The 20559-nt window shown below is 37.5% G+C and overlaps 1 protein-coding gene across 2 annotated transcripts in view; it reads left to right on the top strand.

The window, feature by feature from the left end:
• Nucleotides 1–1299: 1299 nt before the first annotated feature.
• The window catches only part of sptlc3 (serine palmitoyltransferase, long chain base subunit 3), a 45712-nt gene continuing 26452 nt past the window's right edge, over nucleotides 1300–20559 (top strand). The window contains exons 1-6 of one of the 2 annotated variants that reach the window (XM_051651955.1): nucleotides 1300–1542; nucleotides 2439–2639; nucleotides 6809–6963; nucleotides 7537–7685; nucleotides 17003–17127; nucleotides 18828–18921. In XM_051651955.1, coding sequence (XP_051507915.1) covers nucleotides 1357–1542; nucleotides 2439–2639; nucleotides 6809–6963; nucleotides 7537–7685; nucleotides 17003–17127; nucleotides 18828–18921 — 910 coding nt within the window. In that variant the 5' untranslated portion in view covers nucleotides 1300–1356. Of the gene's footprint in view, nucleotides 1715–2438; nucleotides 2640–6808; nucleotides 6964–7536; nucleotides 7686–17002; nucleotides 17128–18827; nucleotides 18922–20559 lie in introns of both variants that reach the window. The other variant, XM_051651956.1, reaches the window with a different exon arrangement.

Below are 20559 nucleotides of genomic sequence, written 5' to 3'. Positions count from 1 at the left end.
TTAAGGAATGAAGGCTATACAATGCTTGAAATTGCCAAAAAACTGAAGATTTTCATACACTATAGTCTTCAAAGACAAAGGACAACTGGCTCTAACAAGGACAGAAAGAGATGTGGCAGACCAGATGTACAACTAAACAAGAGTACATCAGAGTCTCTAGTTTGAGAAATAGACTCCACACATGTCCTCAGCTGACAGCTTCATTGAATTCTACCTGCTCAACACCAGTTTCATGTACAACAGTAAAGAGAAGACTCAGAGGTGTAGGCCTTATGGGAAGAATTGCAAAGAAAAAGCCACTTTTGAAACAGAAAAACAAAAAGAAAAGGTAAGAGTCGGCAAAGAAGCACAGACATTGGAAAACAGATAATTGGAAAAGAGTGTTATGGATCTTAACCCCATTGAGCTTTAGTGGGATCAGTTAGACTGTAAGGTGCGTGTGAAGTGCCCAACAAGACAGCCACATCTGTGGCAAGTGCTACAGGAAGTGTGGGGTGAAATGAGTATCTGGACAAACTGACAGCTAGAATGCCAAGGATCTGCAAAGCGGTCATTGCTGCACGTGGAGGATTTTTTGATGAGAAATCTTTGAAGTATTTTTTTTATTATTGTAATAGTAATTTTTCACGTTGTTAATGTCCTGACTATACATTGTGATCAGTTGAATGCCACTTTGGTGAATAAAAGTACAAATTCTTTCCATAAGAGCAAAATCTGTACATTATTCCAAACTTTTGGCTGCCAGTGTGTGTATGTATAATATATATATGTATATATATATATATATAACTAATAAGTGTAATAAATATTAAATAAGTGTATATACAATCATGTAGTGCCCCTTATGAAATTGACTGTGATTTCACTATAATAACACCATCTGTTGTAGGCTAACTATGGTATTTTGGCAGACATTTGTCCTTACACTAAATATTATGAGAATGATGGAAATTTCATAATTGTTTCTAAATATGTTTAGGCTACTACTCTTTATAACAAACACCATATTTTGTTTTATATCAGACAATAATTTAACTACAGTAACCCATCCATAATTTTGAACGTGTTTACTATAGTTTTACTACAAATACCACCACAGTTAAACTATTACTATGAAAAAAATAATAATAATAATTTCATATTGCCCAAAAATATGCTATATCACTGACATTTAATTGCACTAGGCTATAGGAATTTTGCATCACTGAGTTTCAGTTACAGCAGCGGTTTTACTTTTAGTTTTACTTCTCCATTTTTATAAACCAGTTGAGCAGAATTGTCACAAAGTTTGAAAGCAACACCGCATCTGCACTGGACAAAACTCGAACTCCCCCATTATGATCAACGGAGCAGTCAATGGGAGCGTCCAGTCGCGTGGCGTCGCGTTGTCGCTCCTCTGAAGACTGTGAACACTTCCTGGTCCAAAGTTGTGTTTGTGTGTACACAAATCAAAGGCAATTGAGCATACAGTCGGATGGTAAACTCTCGTTTGGGAATTACACCTCAACGGACCGGTTTCGCAGACGCACCTCTCTAAACTGGGTGAGCGAGAAGAGAAGTTATATATTATAATTAATGTCTCAGTGTTGACACCACTAAAATGATACGAACAGCTGAACATCTTCCAAGCAACGGAGCCCTGAAGTCTCATTGTGAACAGAAACTACTGAAAAATTGCATTGGTGTGAAAAATGGATATCACAGAAATATACAGGTATGTCATGGCTTCACCTTTGCTCCGTTTCATCGCAAATTACATAAACTTTTTTATAAGGTAAAATTGTTTTGAAAAAGAAAGTTAAAGAAAAACGCTGTCACGTAAAGCTTAAGTTTTATAGTTAAAACTGTAACTTTTCTACAACGTTATAACGTATTCTTTGGTTTAAATTACCATAGAGTTGATGCACTTGTCCTGTAGCGTCATGGAGTCGGACTCGGTTCGCATGAACGGTTCGTTTTAATGAATCGCTTCAGAGAAATTATTCATCCATTCGTTTGAGTCATCGCTCAAAATTGTACCAAGAAGTCCTTGCCCGGGCATAATTCGTTTACCAATATGAAAATATATTTATTACATAGTAATCTCGGTTTAACTGGCACTATGTGTGGATTCTCATTACCATGGTTCGATCATTACGAACCATTTCCATAAAACAAACTATGCTAATTGTAATGTAACGTAGCCTATTTGTAGGCCATGTTGTGTTATGAAACATTAAACACATTTAAAAAATATATGTTTATGTTGAAGTTATATAAATTAGGGTGCTCTAGTTTATTTAGTTGTAGTATTTTGTGTACATTTGTGTTCCATTTTAGTGCTGTCACCTCAAGTGAGATCCTGACTGTGTTTGTTTGTGCCAGCTAAATTACAGTAGCATCAACATGACGTTAACCATGTTTTTGGATGATAATAAAATCAACATGTTATGTTGCAGGTGCAGAAAAATGGTAAGAGCAACGGTTTTCATCAGCCTCGACCCAGGGGTGAAGATTCATTCGAGCAGGCCCCCATGTATGTGGCTGTCCTGACATACATGGGGTTCGGGATTGTCACCCTATTTGGCTATTTTAGGGACTTCTTAAGAGCTATTGGCCTGGAGAAGTGCCATCAGGCACAGGAGAGAGAAGAGCAAAAGGTAGGTTTACTCTTTAGAAGAGTATTCGCTGTCTTCAAGTTACCCTTTTATGGTAGATTTTACTGCAAAACAGAATGTTTTTTTGCAAGATAATTCAAGACACAAAGTTGTTTTGCTCCATTCATGGGATTTCACATTGGGAAGTCAAGCAGTATTCTATGCCCTGACGAAGGCTGCTAGTCTGCTGATAAGTGTTGGCTTTTTAATGTTTGTTGCCTAATAAAATAACTTTGCATCGGAGATTGAGTGCCTTGCTCGTTTTCTAATTCAATTTGATTTTGACAGCTGCCCCACATGGCAGTGAGCACCTCTCCTTATTGGATTCTTTTTGGATATTTTTTAAGCCAATGTAGCAGTCTTCCATTTGGATTCTTATTCAAGCAATATTATATATTTAAATATTTTACCTTCATCTCATGTAAAATCTAATGTGTACTGAATTTGTAGGAATGGGTTTATTCAACTTAACTACTTATTCAAGTACAGTAGTTAAGTACTTCATATTTAAAAAACTTAATGAAAGGATGTGTATTTGGTAAAACAAAACAAACAAAGTAGAATATTGATGCTATTCTGTAAATATCACAATGTGCTTTCTTCCTGTCATTTCTCTCATTTGCACACTGAGTATCATGGAAAGTCTCTATGGCTGCATTCACACCGCAGCTGAATGTGGCCCAAATCTGATTTTTTCACGCACATGTGACAGACCTGTTAATTGGATGACAGTGTGAACAAGCCAAAAGCACTTTGAATCTGACATTTTCAAATTTGATCTGGGCCACTTTCATATGTGGAAATACATCGGATACGTATCTGATTTTTTCAGATGTGTCTTCAGTCTGAACCATACCTGCCAACACTCCCGATTTTACTGGGTTTCTCCTTATTTTCCAGCCCTTCTCCCGCTGTACTCCCGATTTACAATTTCTCCCGATAAATTCACGATTTTCTGCATCCACACTTCGCTCATAAGTGATCGTCCCTTATTTAAATATGAAATGATGCATCCCATATTGAATAAATATGGGCCGAGATTTGTCCCGTAAGCTGGTAAGATGGCATCACGGCGAAATCGTTACAGATCGTTAATTTAACATTGATATAAGTTGGAAATTTTTTATACAGTGGGAAAGGGGTCATCTGAAAAGTCCACACACATTGTGCTGAAATGTGCTAATACTGTGGAGGGTGTGGTAAGGGACCATCTGAAATGTCCACATATTGTGCTAAAACTGTGGATTTTTTTTATTGAAAAACAGAAGTTTCAAAATAAATGTTCAATAAGATGTACAAAATTGCTTAGATCCAACAATGTATGAATACAATCACTGAGTCATAAAGACAAGAAGTACAGGTGAAGGAAAAAATAAATAACAAAAAAATGTAAAATACATGTAAACCAACACAGATGTATACGTAAATAAGATAAAGAATATAAATGTTATTTTTTATAGGTCATGGGACAGAAAAGTTCTCAGCATATGTGAAAGGATATATATATACTTTTTATTATTAACTCAAAAAGCATTTATTGCTAAAACTGTGAAGGATGTGGTGTGGGTCCATCTGAATACATGGTCAATTTCTTGGTATTATTCATCTTCAATGTAGTATCACTGACCGGTACTGTCGCTCCCTATACATATGGATAGGGAGCGATGGTTCGTTTGAATTTCACATGGTAAAAAATGCACATGAAAACATACGGATGTAGATTTAGCCTAGAGGTAGATGTTACATGGCTATTTGCTCATGTCATTCATGCAGAAAATATAGTTTCTATTTCTCAAATAGTATCAAAACGTGAATGCAAGCAATGGTAGGCTAATCAGAAATAATTACAGCTAACAACTCAGCTTACATATTGCCATTTTTCCTGCTGTTTTTTGATTTATGAGGTCTCGCTTCAGTGGTAATTAAATTCCACCATACGACTGCAAATTACTATTTAAAATTACTTAATCCATCTGGTCTTGCATCACCTGCTGATATTTCATTAGATAGTCATTAAGTGTCCTATACAGGTTAAATAATAATAATAATAACTGCTAATAACAATTTTAATACGATAATTCATTATACATATTAAAATAACAGACTTTTGCGTTTGTTATACGCATGTTCAGGGAGTGTAATACACATACAGGTCAATTAATGAGCATCGTTTGTTCAAATTTGTGTTTGATATAGACTACATTTAAAACGCTGTGTGAACAGCCTTAAAAAAAAAAAATCAGATTTGAGCAAAAAATCAGATTTGGGCCACATTCAGCTGCGGTGTGAACGTAGCCTATAGTATGTGTGAGGTGATACTGGGGAGGCTAAAGATGCAATTAAACCTCAAAGGAGAGTGAGAGCTATCTTCACTCGGATGCCTCTTTTATCATGATTCACTTGAGTCTTTTGACATTGAGCTTGTAAGATTGTGAAATGATAATTCATTTCAGGGGCAATCCCACCTTTTGCCACTACTTATCCAACTGAATTGCTCCAATGTGGTAGAGTTATATTGACATGAGTGAACATATAACTGTTAGTATAAATCACTGCAGCCAAACTGGCTTTCATAAGCTACCTTTAATAAAATAAAAAACCCTCAGTAAGAGGTGAGTGTGCATCAGAATTTACAGTGTAGGAATGCTCAAATACCACCATCTTATAGCGCCATTAATGTGCGCTATAGATAAATATATGAATATATAAATTATAAAATATATACATTTTCTGTTCATATATAAATATATGAACAGAAAATAACTGGTTTTACAATAGCAATGCACATTTCACTCTGTGTAAATAGTGTCGTCTTCTGCCGTTCGGACATCACCATAAGCAAAATGTATAACATACATTTGATCTGAACCAAATGTAAAGTTTTCCATATTGCTGTTGTGTGGATCTTGCTATAGCTGACTTCTTCAACTCACTACTATGATGCAAAGGTTCAACCGGAAAAGGTATACGTCTCTTCCTCAGCTGACATCGTTTCTTCAGCGATTCGATTATGCATGGTGTCATGTATACTTGGACAGAGAATTGACTACTGTAGCAAGACAACTCAAAAAGGTGGTTCGATTATACCTGCCCATGTAAATGTACTTGGTGATGCTGGATATGTAGGCATCCCATTAGCATTTATGAGAAAATGTAGGCTACATATGGACTCAAATGATCTTACAGCATTTCTATTCTCCCTATTTGAAATAAAGATTTCTACATCAACGTTTAAGTCAAAACACCAGCAAAGCTGTCATTTGTGTGCTGCTCTCTATTGTAATAAATGAGAACAAAACTTGAATGAGAGCACAGTTTTTTTGTTTGAGCTTTAACGTTCATTTCTTGGTCTTTTAAAAGAATGCTTTCTAATGTGAACTTACCTGAAACAATAGGCAGAGATAAGATACCTCCTAAGTGACCAGCAAAACTAATGAGTAACAGTCAAAAGCTAATGCAAAACATGTAAAAGTCAGATAGCAATTTGTTGGGCCTTTGTCATTATCTGCTTTCTTAAATGGATAGTTCACCCAAAAATGAAAACTCTGTCATCATTTACTCACCCTTATATTGTTCCAAACATGTATGACTGTCTTTCTTTCATGGAACATAAAGTTAGATGTTAGCCAGAATGGAAGTCTCAGTCCCCATTCACTTTCATTGCATCTTTTTCTCTCTCTCTCTCTCTCTCTCTCTATATATACAATGAAAGTGAATGGTGACTGGCTAACATTTTGCCTAACATTTCCTTTTGTGTTCTGTGGAAGAAAAAATTTAATAAGGGTGTTGAACAACATGAATGTGTGTAAATGATTACAGAATTTTTCTTTTTGTATGAACTATATCAACATAAGCTGTCTTCAGAGCAGTTAAATATGGTTAAATAAAGGCAACACAATGAGGAGTTTGCACAGCCTCTCCCTTGGAGAGTTTGCTTAAGGACAGATAGACTGTGGGTGAGTCACACGGGACTCTGATACTCACTGAATGGATGGTTTTGAATATTTTACCCGGTTGTAACTCCCTACACACAAACTGTATTTTTATGGCTTATCTGGGGTCATTGCCTAATTTTTGTAATGGATAGTGCAGATTGAGGTAGGGCAGCACAAAATACTACTTTTATAATTGCATCCAGTCATTATGTTTAATATTGATTTCTTGTATTACAGGATTTTGTTCCTCTTTACCAAGATTTTGAAAACTTTTACACCCGGAACCTGTACATGAGAGTCAGGGACAACTGGAACCGGCCCATATGCAGTTTACCTGGTCCGGTTTTTGACCTCATGGAAAGGGTCTCTGATGATTACAACTGGACTTTCAGGTATATTAGGATCAATGCATTGCATTAAAACAAGTAGTTATGCACTTTTTTTTTTTTTTTTTTTTTTACCGCACTGATTTGGTTGGGTAATCTTTGGAATTCTGCAGACTGGAATGTCTTAAACACAATTTATAGTACTACACTCTTATTGGTCACTTTAGGCATAACCTAATTAGCTAAAAATACTTCATAAGCAGGCAGGCAATACTGTGTGTAAAACTTTGCAAATGATGGTCATTCCAATTCGGCGGAAATCCGCAGAGCTGCCGTTACAGATTCTATGTGGGCCTGGTTATGAGGAAGTGTATTTTTGATAAACTGAAGTATTAGATGCCAATTTAATTGTTTTGTCTCATTTCTTCCATTTTATTTTGTACTACAACACTGCAAAATTTCTTGCACCAGCATCCCTAACTGCTTCCTCTGTAATACACACAGTTACTCCTTTATTATACCCATTGATTTCAGTTCCAGCCTGAGCTAAGAAAGAACTATTTACACAATAGGCTTGTCACTCAGGAGAAATCAATATTAATAATGGCTTGGTTGGTTGATATGTTACTACTTTGACAGGTTAACAGGGAGAACGATTGAGAACGTCATAAACATGGGCTCTTACAACTATCTGGGTTTCGCTGAAAACAATGTCGACTTCCTAAAAACCGTAGCAGAGAAGACCAAGCAGTACGGTGTGGGGGTCTGCAGCACAAGACAGGAACTAGGTATGTGTGTGGTTGCACCACAACTGAAATGTACTTACAATCACTAAAAAAAAACCAACAACAACAAAAAAACAGGTCACACAGCACCCAGTGAGTGTGTGTGCCCTTTTTATGTGTGCTTGCTCAAAAACAAGCATGGTAGGCTCATTAGCATATCATAGCAAGTTCTTTATAACTGCACATCAAATACCACGTTCACGCCATTGTGGTTCAGTTAAAGCTTTCATAAACATGACAAAAGCAGTTTTTGCTCTTGTAATCAGACCAGCTTTGAGCAGCATTCACAGAATTCCTCCTCCACATTTAGATGTGAAAAGTTGTTCCTTGGTAATTTATTAAAAGGCACAAACTTCCGGTGGTTTTATAATGCAAGTTGATGATTGACTGGACTGTCTCATATGTCTCTCCATAGATTTATTACATTACATTGTTATGATTAGACAAATGACCCTGAATTGTCTTTCAGGGGCTATCATGCATACCAATTATTTTTATAAATCTGGTGTAGTTTGTTTAGGTTAAGGGGTTATTTAACCCAAATAAAGAAAATTCTGTCATCATTTACTCACCCTCATGTTGTTTCAAACCCGTCTGACTTTCCCCCTTTCAATACAAACGGAGATGAAAGGCAAAAGAGAGATGTTTGGCAGAATATTAGCTGCAGTCACCAATCAATTTCATTGAATGGGAAAAAGATGCAATGCAAGTAAATGGTGACTGAGGCCTATATTCTGCCCAGCATCTTACTTTGTGTTCCACAGAAGAAATCATACGGTTTTTGAACAACATGAGGTTGAGTAAATTAATTTACATTTTTGGATGAACTTTCACTTTAACAGCTAGAATGTTTGCACTGAAGGAAAGAGGTGGAATGGTTTTCTAGGTATATCTATTGTTTTGTTAGGGTTGGCACCTGGACATAATTGTGGAATTTTAAGGGAATTTTAAAATTGTGTTTTCCAGGCCATGTCTTGGAAATGAACAAATGTCTTTGTTGAATATAATTATTTTATTTGCGCTCAACAAAATAATTGTCATAAATAATCATAAAATGATTTTTGAAAACCTTTATCCATTAATCACAAACCACTGGAGAAGTAATGGAAAAAGCATGGAAATTTGTTGGTTAAAAGGTTTGGGGACCCTATATGATGGTGGTTTATATATTACCTGTGCAATGACACTGTTGGGAATACTTGTGATTGTGATTGATGAATGGCGTGACTGGTGTTCTGCAATCTGGTTATTCTGGTTTGAGTATGTGACATTTTTTAGCTGCTTGAGGACTGTTGTTACCTGTTCTGAGATCAGCAAGCCCATAAAAATATCACATGTCTGATCCATGCATGATCTGACACGCACCCTTGCTGGTCATACATACAGTTGAAGTCAGAAGATTACATACACTTAAGTTGAAGTCATTTAAACACATTTTTTAACCACTCCACAGATTTCATATTAGCAAACTATAGTTTTGGCAAGTCGTTTAGTACATCTACTTTGTGCATGACACAAGTAATTTTTCCAACAATTGTTTACAGACAGATTGTTTCACAAATCCAGTGGGTCAAAAGTTTACATACACTAAGCTAACTGTGCCCTTCAGCAGCTTGGAAAATTCCAGAAAATTATGTCAAGCCTTTAGACAATTAGACAGTTAGCTTCTGGCTAATTGGAGTCAATTGGAGGTGTACCTGTGGATGTATTTTAAAGCCTACCTTAAAACTCTGTGCCGCTTTGCTTGACATCATGGGAAAATCAAAAGAAGTCAGCCAAAACCTCAGAAAAAAACTTGTGGACATCCACAATTCTGGTTCATCCTTGGGAGCAATTTCCAAATGCCTGAAGGTACCAAGTTCATCGTACAAACAATAGTACACAAGTATGAACACCATGAGACCACACAGCCATCATAAGCTCAGGAAGGAGACGCATTCCGTCTCCTAGAGATGAATGTAGTTTGGTGCGAAAAGTGCAAATCAATCTCAAAACAACAGTAAAGGACCTTGTGAAGATGCTGGAGGAAACAGGTAGACAAGTATCTATATCCACAGTAAAACGAGTCCTATTTCGACATAACCTGAAAGGCTGCTCAGCAAGGAAGAAGCCACTGCTCCAAAACTGCCATAAAAAAGCCAGACCACAGTTTGCAAGTGCACATGGGGATGAAGATCTTACTTTTTGTAGAAATGTCCTCTGGTCTGATGAAACAAAATTGTAACTGTTTGGCCATAATGACCATCATTATGTTTAGAGGAAAAAGGTGAGGCTTGCAAACCAAAGATCACCATCCCAACCGTGAAGCATGAGGGTGGCAGCATCATGTTTTGGGGGTGCTTTGGCATACATGGCATCATGAGGAAGGAAAATTATGTGGATATATTGAAGCAACATCTCAAGACATCAGCCAGAAAGTTAAAGCTCGGTGGCAAATGGGTCTTCCAAATGGACAATGACCACAAACATACCTCCAAAGTTGTGGCAAAATGGCTTAAGGACAACAAAGACAAGGTATTGGAGTGGCCATCACAAAGCCCTGACCTCAGTCTGATAGAAAATGTGTGGGCAGAACTGAAAGTGTGCGAGCAAGGAGGCCTACAAACCTGACTCGGTTACACCAGTTTTGTTTGGAGGAACGGGCCAAAATTCCAGCAACTTATTGTGAGAATCTTGTGGAAGGCTACCCAAAATGTTTGACCCAAGTTAAACAACACAAGGCAATGCTACCAAATACTAACAAAGTGTATGTAAACTTCTGACCCACTGAAAATGTGAGGAAAGAAATAAAAGCTGAAGTATATAATTCTCTCTACTATTATTCTGACATTTCACATTCTTAAATTAGTGATCCTAACTGACCTAAGACAGGGAATGTTTTCTACGATTAAATGTCAGGAATTGTAAAAAACTGAGTTTAAATGTATTTGGCTAAGGTGTACGTAAACTTTTGATTTCAGCTGTACACACCCCTCTTACTGATATGATCTGATATCAGATCATTTCCCAACTAAAGTAGGCCATCTATGCAATGACTTCACTACTTTAGTTAACCTCAGCATGAATGCAGTCACAAAAACAGACTCAAAACCACATGTCGGGATCAATTGTCATGTTGGTATTATTTGTTATAAGGGAGTGTGCAAAGTCCTTTTCCCATCATTAATTATTCATTTGAGGGATTAATTTATTTTCCCTGCATCTCTTTAAGGTTGACTTTGCTTTTGGATACATTTCTGCAGGCACTCTGTGATATGAGCAATAACAAATAACCCCATGACCCCTTATTAAGCCTAATTTCTTAATTAGAAAGCTGCGTATTGTATGTGTGCATTTGCATGTACATTTTTTGCAGATTTAGGAACCACAGAATGCATACCCACTCTACACAGACAACTACTACTAAATTTGTACTACAAAGTGGTACTTTATATCCCAGATTTACTTCAGAGTACTGTTTTACAATGTTGGGTAATGGGTTTTTAACTTTAACATTACTGTGACAGTTGAGACAGTGTGATTTTGTTGCTACTGAAGGATCAGTAAGGCCCCTGTTTGCTTTTAGTGGTAGGTTTTAGAACTTTAGCAAGAATCATTTACAGAATTCTGCCTGTAGTAGTGTCTCCTTATCTTTGTAATTCATTGTGTGTGTTTTTCAGTCGCCCAGGACTAATTGAATGTACAAGGAGACAATCGGGTTTAACATTGCTTAGAGTCAGAGTTGTCAAATGGCAGCATCACCGACTCAAGTATGTGACACTTAAATATGGAGGAGTTGACAACATAATAAGATATTTAGGTGTCATATTTATTGTTTCACAAGAGCTGAATGTTTCACATGGTGATGTATTTAGTGTGCAACCAATAGGTGGCAAATAACTGTCACTGATTTGACAAAAGTCCTGTAGGGGTGCATAAGCAGCTCAGAATGTTTGTTTACAATTGACTTTTTTCTTTTGTCACAAAAATCGTTTACTGCTTACAATGTGTGCGTGTGTGTGTGTGTTTAGCTGTAAAGTTCGCTAAATCATCCTTATAGCTGTTGGACTGCTGTTCTAAGTGGATAAACCTCTGGTTTTATGTGTTACATTCCTGTGGTTGGATTTATCATAAGGTTTACAGACTTTACATTTACATTTATGCATTTGGCAGACGCTTTTATCCAAAGCGACTTACAGTGCCCTTATTACAGGGACAATCCCCCTGGAGCAACCTGGAGTTAAGTGCCTTGCTCAAGGACACAATGGTGGTGGCTGTGGGGATTGAACCAACAACTTTCTGCTTGCCAGTTCAGTGGTTTAGTCCACTACACCACCACTCCACATGACATGATCACAACAAGAGTTATTGTGAAAAAATTGCAGACAAGATTAGGAAGTGATTTTATCACAATTCTCTTGTTAACATGTATAAAGTCTTGTGGCAATGCTTTTGAAATATCTGTAACTTTCTGTATTTAAATGTTAATTCCAATGCATTGATAGACTTCCACTATGTGTATTACTGAAAACATGATATTTACTTTTTTTGTACAAACTGAGAGACTGTGGTAATTGGTGGCATGCCACAGAAGCCGTCAATATTATAGAGCTTAACCTGAATTGAACCAGGAACATTCTTTTGAAAAGCTTTTTCAAAGCTGGAATAAAACCATTCGTTTTATGGGTTTCTGCCTTTTGTATCCACTCCAGCCAGGTGAATGAGATCTCCATGGGTTTTTCTCTCATTTCCCACATAATTGGACTTCTATAATACCCCAGTTAGAAGTCAGTGTACCCATGTGGGTTTCTTCTGTAGAGCGAGCTTCCCTGATAGCACACTCAAAGTGCAGTGTAGCCGCCCAGCAATGATTCAGGTTTAATCAAACACATCACACTTCAGCGGCCGCCGTGAGTCGGAATGATCAGAGTAATTGATGGTGTTTTTAAAGTCGATGGTGTTTGAAAGTACAAAGCTTTCTTCAGGAATCACATTAAGAGAAAAGCAGGGAGATGCTCATGTTCTCACAGCATAACACTCAGTGTTCTATCCACTGCTGGCTTCTTCAGTGGGAGATACGCTTAGCCAGGTTTTATTGCTTTAAAGCACTTAAACATTTCCTGTGAAGAGTTTTGGCTGGGTCAGATGGAAGTTTTTAGCCTTTTTTTATGGATAGAGATTGTAGAGAGAACACAGGAAATGATAAGAATAGAGGGGTGAATGAGAAATTATGTTGATTCACAGTTAACATGCTCTGTTAACATGCTCGCAGGAAGTTTACCAGACAAAATGTCCTTATGCTGATGCAGTGCCATTTGGGATGAGTAAAGTTAAATGAATAGTTCATCCAAAAATGAAAATTATTTCATCATTTACTCACCCTCATGTCATCCCAGATGTGTATGACTTTCTTTCCTCTGCAGAACACTATTTATTTATAAGAATATCTCAGCTCTCCATACAATGCAAGTGAATGTTGACCAAAAGTTTAAACAGAACAAAATGTTACTCCTTTTTCTGTGTACAACTTGCCATTGCAGTCTTTAGGCATGATCATGATTTCAAGCTCAATTGTACTTCCTAGCGCTTGAAGCACGTGAAGAGTGCTAGATGGCGCTAGGAAGTGTTATCAAGCTTGAAATCATGATTGTCAAGAAGACTGCTGATGTCATGATTTATAGTGAAAAAGGAGTTACATTTTGGTCTGTTCTTGCCCAAAACTGTTCAGACTGCTTAAGGAGACATGGATTAAACCACTGGAGTTTTATGGATTATTTTTATGCTGCTTTAATGTGCTCTTTGGAGCTTCAAAGTTTTGGTCACCATTCACTTGTATTGTGTGGACCTACAGAGCTGAGATATTCTTCTAAAAAGCTTTGTTTGTGTTCTGCAGAAGAAATAAATTCATACACACATGGGATGGCATAAAAGTTAGTAAATGATAAGAGAATTTTCATTTTTGGGTGAACTATTCCTTTAACATTTGTGGCCTGAACAGCAAGATGCATTTACACTTGGCCAAGTTGTATGCATTTAGGATTGCTATTCATCTTTAATGCATCTTGGAGGGTATTTACGCTAGGTCTTTTCATGATTGGATAGCTTCAAGTTAGAAAAAAATAAAGTGAAGAGATGTAAATGTAAATTAAAAACATTGCTTTCCATTATGTGCAGCATGTACATAGGTTACCATTTTAAAAACAAGTTATTTTATTACTGTAGTAATAAAAAGATAACACGAGAATATGGATTTATGGTGCATACCTATAGCCTATTTTTTTTTTTTTTATCTATATTTGACCTATGAGGCCCAAATTAGTCTGTTGGTTTTCACAACAGAGTATCACAGAGTATTACATGTTCTGTTTTTTCTGTGTCTTCACGTTTATTCATCAACATTGTGACAGTATTGCATATCTGGACATTATGTTTTGATCCCTGAAGGCACATATGGAGTGATTAATAACCTTTTACACAACACATTCTGACAGATCTAATTTATTTCCTCGAAACTGGCTGTGTCTGAGAATTAGAACTACAAAAGCTAAAGGAGGTGTGCAGAAAATTCCAAGCTAATTGACCTTTCGCTAAGCCCCGCTCTAAAAGCGCTTCTGACCAATCCTGTCTTAGCAACTGTTGCCCTGCAGCCATTACTATGACACACCTTTGCTATTTGCCAATGACAGCCTGTGGAAGTAATGTGTGTTTGAATACTTTTAATTGGGATTTTATTAAAATAATAATAATACAAAAAAAAAATGTAAACACTTTGTTGCCGGGTCATTTGTAATAGTGACACGAGTTACCCAGAAATGATACCTGCAGTGTTTTTCTTTCTTTTCTTTTTTTCCTTTTTTTTTATAATCTTTAAATAAATCTGGCGGAGAGCATGTTATGGATTAAACAGTAACAGCCCTCATTCCCAAATGAACATATAACATCTGCAATGACACATTTGCTCCAAGATCAATTAAAGCTAATAAATGAATGTTAATTCATTTATATATTGATTCGATTCACAGTCACCACAGTTTTTAATCAAATTACTGTGTAATTTAACAATTTCTTTCTCTAAAAACTTAAGATAGATATGCATTACAATGTCACTCTTCATACCAGCCCACGTATAAATATTATCCATTCTTTTAACGAGAATATTTTGTCAAAAAAAAAAAACAAAAAAAACGCATCGTTCACGGCAATCACCCATTCATTCCAATGTGAAGTACTGTAGGGCTTGTCAGAGCAAGCAACCGAAACCAAGGGGGGCGGAGCTTAGCGAAGAGTCAATTTCCTCAAACCATGGCAAGCGTAATCTGTCTAGGATTGTGAATGTGGTCAGATCCATTCTTAAAGTGCAATGCTGTAGAACTGTGGTTTCGGCCAGCTGCTCTGCAAGTGGTGTGGAAGTCTGATTTTTCTTCTCCCTCATGGTGCTTCGCTAACCCAAAGAGCTGTTGTGAGGTGGTTTCTATTGAAACAGAAGAGTCCGAAATGGCTAAATTGATCTGTTTACCAATGATTGTTCAGGTGTTGAAAGTTTTATATTTGGGACCAAGAACAACAGTCTCTCATTTATTTTTCCTTGGGAAAAAAAAATAAAATTAAAGAAATTAAAAAAAAAGTATATATATATATATATATATATAAATTTTTATTTTATTAATTTTTTTCCCAAGGAAAAATAAATGAGAGACTGTTGTTCTTAGTCCCTTCAAAATGAACCCATCGTTCATGGGTATTGGGCCTCAATATCTTTTGTGCTGGATGTGGAGAGTTATGGCTTTGGATTGTATTAGGGATGTGCGCTACGACTAATTTGAATGTCGTTTAAACGGAAGTTTTGTAACCGACTAGTCTAAAGAGAAACCAACCTTCACTAAACACTAAACAAAAAAACAAAAAAAATTATGGGACCCATTTAAAATACTTAGTCTATTCCAAATCCGACGCTAAATTCCACTGAAAAGGGGCATTTATCTGCGACGTGCTCGCCTTGAATTATGATCATTGTACATTAAATATAGAACATGACACGCATTCACTGAATCACATTGCGAATATGTAATAGACATATTTATTGAAAACAATTGAATGAATAGTGCAGGATCAATGGAACAACCACTAAAAGCCTGTTCTAAACGGAAATCACCAAGTAAAAGTTACTTAACATATTAAAACAGTCAGGACATTGTTGAAAACAATTAACAGGTAGACTAAGCCAAATCTATGAGAGACAAAAAAATGCGTTGAAAATCTGCGCGTATTTCACAACATGCAGTCGTACATTAACCATTGATCTAATATGACAGCTGTCCGGTAAGGAACGTCAACCAATAACAGTTACGATGTCTAAAAAAAAAGTAGCTATAGGATAGAAAAAATATGCCTGTGATGTAGCCTACAATAAACCTAATGTATTTTAAACATGACATGCACACAGAATAAAAGATCGTTTAACCCGTTAAACAGTCCGCACCTCATTGAAAATAGCCTTCTTAATCAGCAGATTAAAAAAAGGCATACCTAGTCTAAAACAGTTACTTTCTAGGCTACTTACTCAAAAGCATACATTTTTGATTAGTAAAATTAACACGTCGACATGGTCCGGTGAAAGACGAGACTTGACTCACCTGAGGCCTCTATCCTGCGCTTGAAAAAGCCTGCACAGCGGAATAATAACGTACAAGCATGCACAGATGTAAAGAAGACTCAAATGTTAAAACATCCGGGGACTTTCAAACATTTGGAAAGCCGATTCCCGCACCACCACCGAAGTGTTTTCATTACTACTTTGCTGAGTTTGCTTGTCTAGCGAGAGGACGTTTTCCTGCGCGCGCCGCGAGTGAGAGAGGGAAGAAGCATGCGCAGCCTGCGGTGAAATTTAAACTCTGTATCTGCTCCAGATATCCTCTTTTTAAATAATATGTGTATTATTAATTCTATTTAAAATATGTAACATTAATATGACAGTAATTTAAGTGCAGCCTCTTTAAAAATATAAAGACAAACTTAAATGTGTAAAAAATATTATCAGTTTAATGGGGGGAAATATTAACCGACTAGTAATTCCAGTGTCGACTAGCAGCATCAGAACTGTTTAGTCGACTAGTCTCGCACATCCCTAGATTGTATTTGTTCAAAAGGCTCCTCAAACTATTTACAATCTCAAGAGCAGATTCAGTCCTTCCTTCACACCTGCCTGGCACATAACCTGTTGATGGAAAAACACGTTTTCTCACATAGAGACTCTTGTAATAAGTGTAATCTAAGTCACTTTAGGTAAGAGCATCTGATAAATGACAACTTCTATTTCTTGATCAATTTTATCTATTTTACAGGCAACCTCAGCATCCATGAGAAACTGGAGCGACTTGTGGCGGAGTTCTTGGGCATGGAATCTGCCATGGCGTTTGGAATGGGCTTTGCCACCAATTCCATGAACATTCCTGCTCTGGTGGGAAAGGTTAGCGTTAAAAAATTAACCATTAATCCTTGTCGGTGCCTCTTTATTTTTACATCTGTCTGAAATATTTCCTTTTACGAAGTGAGCACACGTGTAGTATAAACATATTATCTTGGGCTGTCTGCCATTAATTGCACTATAAACAACTTTTCACGCAGCACAGAATAACCCAGTGAACCAGCACACAAAACAAACCCTTGTTAAAATTCATTCTTAATCAGTTAAACCGTTGAGAACTGACAGTTCAAGGGGTTCAACCCCAGCACCGCCAAGATGCCACTGTTGGGCCCTTGAGCAAGGCCCTTGACCCTAACTGCTCCAGGGGCACCGTATCATGGCTGACCCTGCACTCTGACCCCAGCATAGCTGGGATATGTGAAAAAAGGAATTTCACTGTATATGTGCAAACGTATAATGTGTGATAAATAAATATAATTAAAAAAAAAATAAAAAAAAATGAATTAAAAAACATTTATTATGCTGGGCCCAATGATGTGTTTGCCGTAAACTGAAATGAGAAGACCCCGGGCACTGAATGAGATGGGGGACTGGAGGGTCTTGAGATGCCAAGAAACTGGTGGGAATGGTGTTGAGGGGGCGTTTCTCCTCAAGGAAAGCCACCTTGCAGCCTTGAAGTATTGCTTAAGCAATGGGTCGTACTACTTCTGCCTTGTGGAGGAGGGGTCAATTCAGGGCCTCTCAAGGTGAAGAGGAGGTGACAGCAGCTGTTTTTTTTCGATCAGGCCATGCTCACCCAAGGCCAAGCTCTGCAGAAATAAGGACATCATCATCATCAGCCCTGCCTGTACAGTTCCCATTGGCAAAGCCAAACCCTGGCTCACCCAGAGAGTAAAGTGTCTACTTTGTCAGTGACAATGGTGGGGAGTAACTAGCTAAAAGCGATGCTACTAATGTACTAATATATATATATATATATATATATAAATCAACTTGTTTCTAGCAATGGGCTTTTTGTCTAACAAGTAGCAGTGAGTCATGACAGAACACTGCATTAGTGTTTTTTTGTCACATTGTATTGTACACAGAGCCTTACAACAGAGCGTGCTGAGGCGATCATCAAATGCACTCTCCTGTGTCCTCACTCTTAAGTAGAATTAGGATGTCTTATTCGTTCTTGTGAAACATTTCATTAGAGGGTAGCTTGGATATAGTTTAAAGTCAATGTGTAACACCATTCGCAACCCATTGTACTTATGCAATCTAAACTATTGTACAGTGACACAGGATATTCTGCGAGACTTGATTTTATCCATCATAAAATGATTAGAGAAAGAAAAATGGCGGTTACATGCCAGAATGGAGCCAAGTGTATGGACATATACATTTTTAGTTGGAATAACATGCATAAATAAATTGTGCACAGTAAGACTGGGAACAAGTAAATCAGGTCCATGTTGACTTCAACTATTTTAATGAGTAGCTTGTAGGTTTTGCAAACTAGCTTCCTCAACAAACCTCACTTTTTGAAGTGCCATGTTTCATGGCTGTCACAAGTTTGCTTAGTGTTGGGTTTATGCTAAGAAGGACTTGATTTGTGATTGTTACTGTCATTTGTGAAGGAAACAATCTCAATAGACCCTCACAATGTGATTCTGTTACTTATAATAACACTACATGTTGTTTGTGCATTGCTGCTTCATTATGTGTTCAGAGGTGTGCAGTAACGTGTCTGTTTCCAGGGCTGTCTGATCCTGAGCGATGAACTAAATCACACTTCCCTCATCCTGGGAGCCAGGTTGTCGGGGGCAACCATTAAAGTCTTCAAACACAACAGTGAGTACAAACACACAATATTATGCTGCCGCAGGGAGGAAGAGCAATAGAGAGTGTTAGACTGTGTCTGTAATTATGAGTGTAATTATCTATGCACTGTAAAAATGTTTTCATCATTGTTATAACATCATCTCTGATTCCATGCTTTTTACTTATCATTATAATTTGTCATTTAGTTTCACTGAGTTGTAATCAAGTTGTCATCGGGTTTTGTTTTCGTACCCGTGTTAGGCGCAGTGCATGGTCATACTGCAAGGCTTATCCAATTGAGAGCTCTAAGTTTAAGTGCCATTTTCGTGCCTGGGTAACACACGACAGGGTGTGGTTGGTAATGTTTGCGCTATCTGTGGGCGTATGTGCACAGACAGTGGGTGTTATTTGTGAAAAATAAGTAATTTCTCTTAAGATGCCTATTTTCAGAGTCTAAACTCAGTCAGTGCATCTTTACTCTTTCCTTTCTTCATGTTTGCTGAAAACTGCTGTTGCAGTAAGTGTTTTTAATCTTAATTTTAAATTAAAGGGTTAGTTCACCCAAAAATTTACCATAATTTACTCATCTCATGCCATCCCAGATGTGTATGACTTTCTATCTTCTGCAGAACACAAGTCTAAAGAATAGTCTTTACCTTGTCAATTAGAAGAATAGTTCAGCTCTGTAGGTCCATACAATACAAGTGAATGATGGCCAGAACTTTGAAGGTCCAAAAAGGACATAAAGGCAGCATAAAAGTAATCCATAAAACTCCAGTGTGTCCAGAACTCCACAACACACACAGTTTCAAAGCAGATCTACAGGAAATCATGCATAAAAAAAAAAAAAATGAAACCAATATCTATAAATTCTTGGAGTGATTGTAAATTGTGACTAAAAATTAAATAATTAAAGAATAATTGTATTTAGAACCCCTGTGAGTAAGCTGAAGGTGACTGTGGCAAGGAACACAAAATTCCATAAGATGTTGGTTAATGGAGAAAAATAATCTTGGGAGAAACCAGGCTCAATGTGGGGGCCAGTTCCCCTCTGGCTAAATAACATGAATATAATGCCAATATTAGTTGTTTGTGTGCAGTGCAAGTCATGGTACTCAGGCCGGGGGAACCATCCCCAGTGGGAATTCCCCTAAGGGCTGGGGAAGCCGAGGCGTCATTCTGACGCGGAACTGACATAGATGGCCCCTGCTCCGCCTCCCCCATCAGCGCATTGCACACCTCAGACCGTACTACTGTATTACAGGACCCATCCACACACAACCCCTTTAACAATTCAGGAAAAGCCGGCCAATTAGTACCCAAAATTAGTGGATCGGTGAGGCGGGAAATAACCACAGCCCCAGTGTTATGCTTTTGATCCCGAAATAGAGTAGTGACGATTACTGCAGGATAATCATAAATATCCCCGTGCACACACCTCACCTACACCCGATTATTTGTATCCAGTGCCCCATGTTTAACCAAGCATTGATAAATGGAGGTTTGGTTACAACCTGAATCCACCAAGGCTTGGTATGTACCCCCCTAACACTCACGGGTATTTGGTACGTTCCGATCCGATCGGGGGCGGCCTGTGGAGTGTCAGGGATCCAGATCAATGTCCCCACTTCCATCACCGGGCACTGTTCACGGACGTGTCCCGGCTCC

This window comes from Myxocyprinus asiaticus, chromosome 23, assembly GCF_019703515.2.
Source record: "Myxocyprinus asiaticus isolate MX2 ecotype Aquarium Trade chromosome 23, UBuf_Myxa_2, whole genome shotgun sequence".
Taxonomy (NCBI): Eukaryota; Metazoa; Chordata; class Actinopteri; order Cypriniformes; family Catostomidae; genus Myxocyprinus; species Myxocyprinus asiaticus.
Note: the sequence above shows the minus strand (reverse complement) of the source record. Positions and strands in the feature narration are given on the sequence as shown.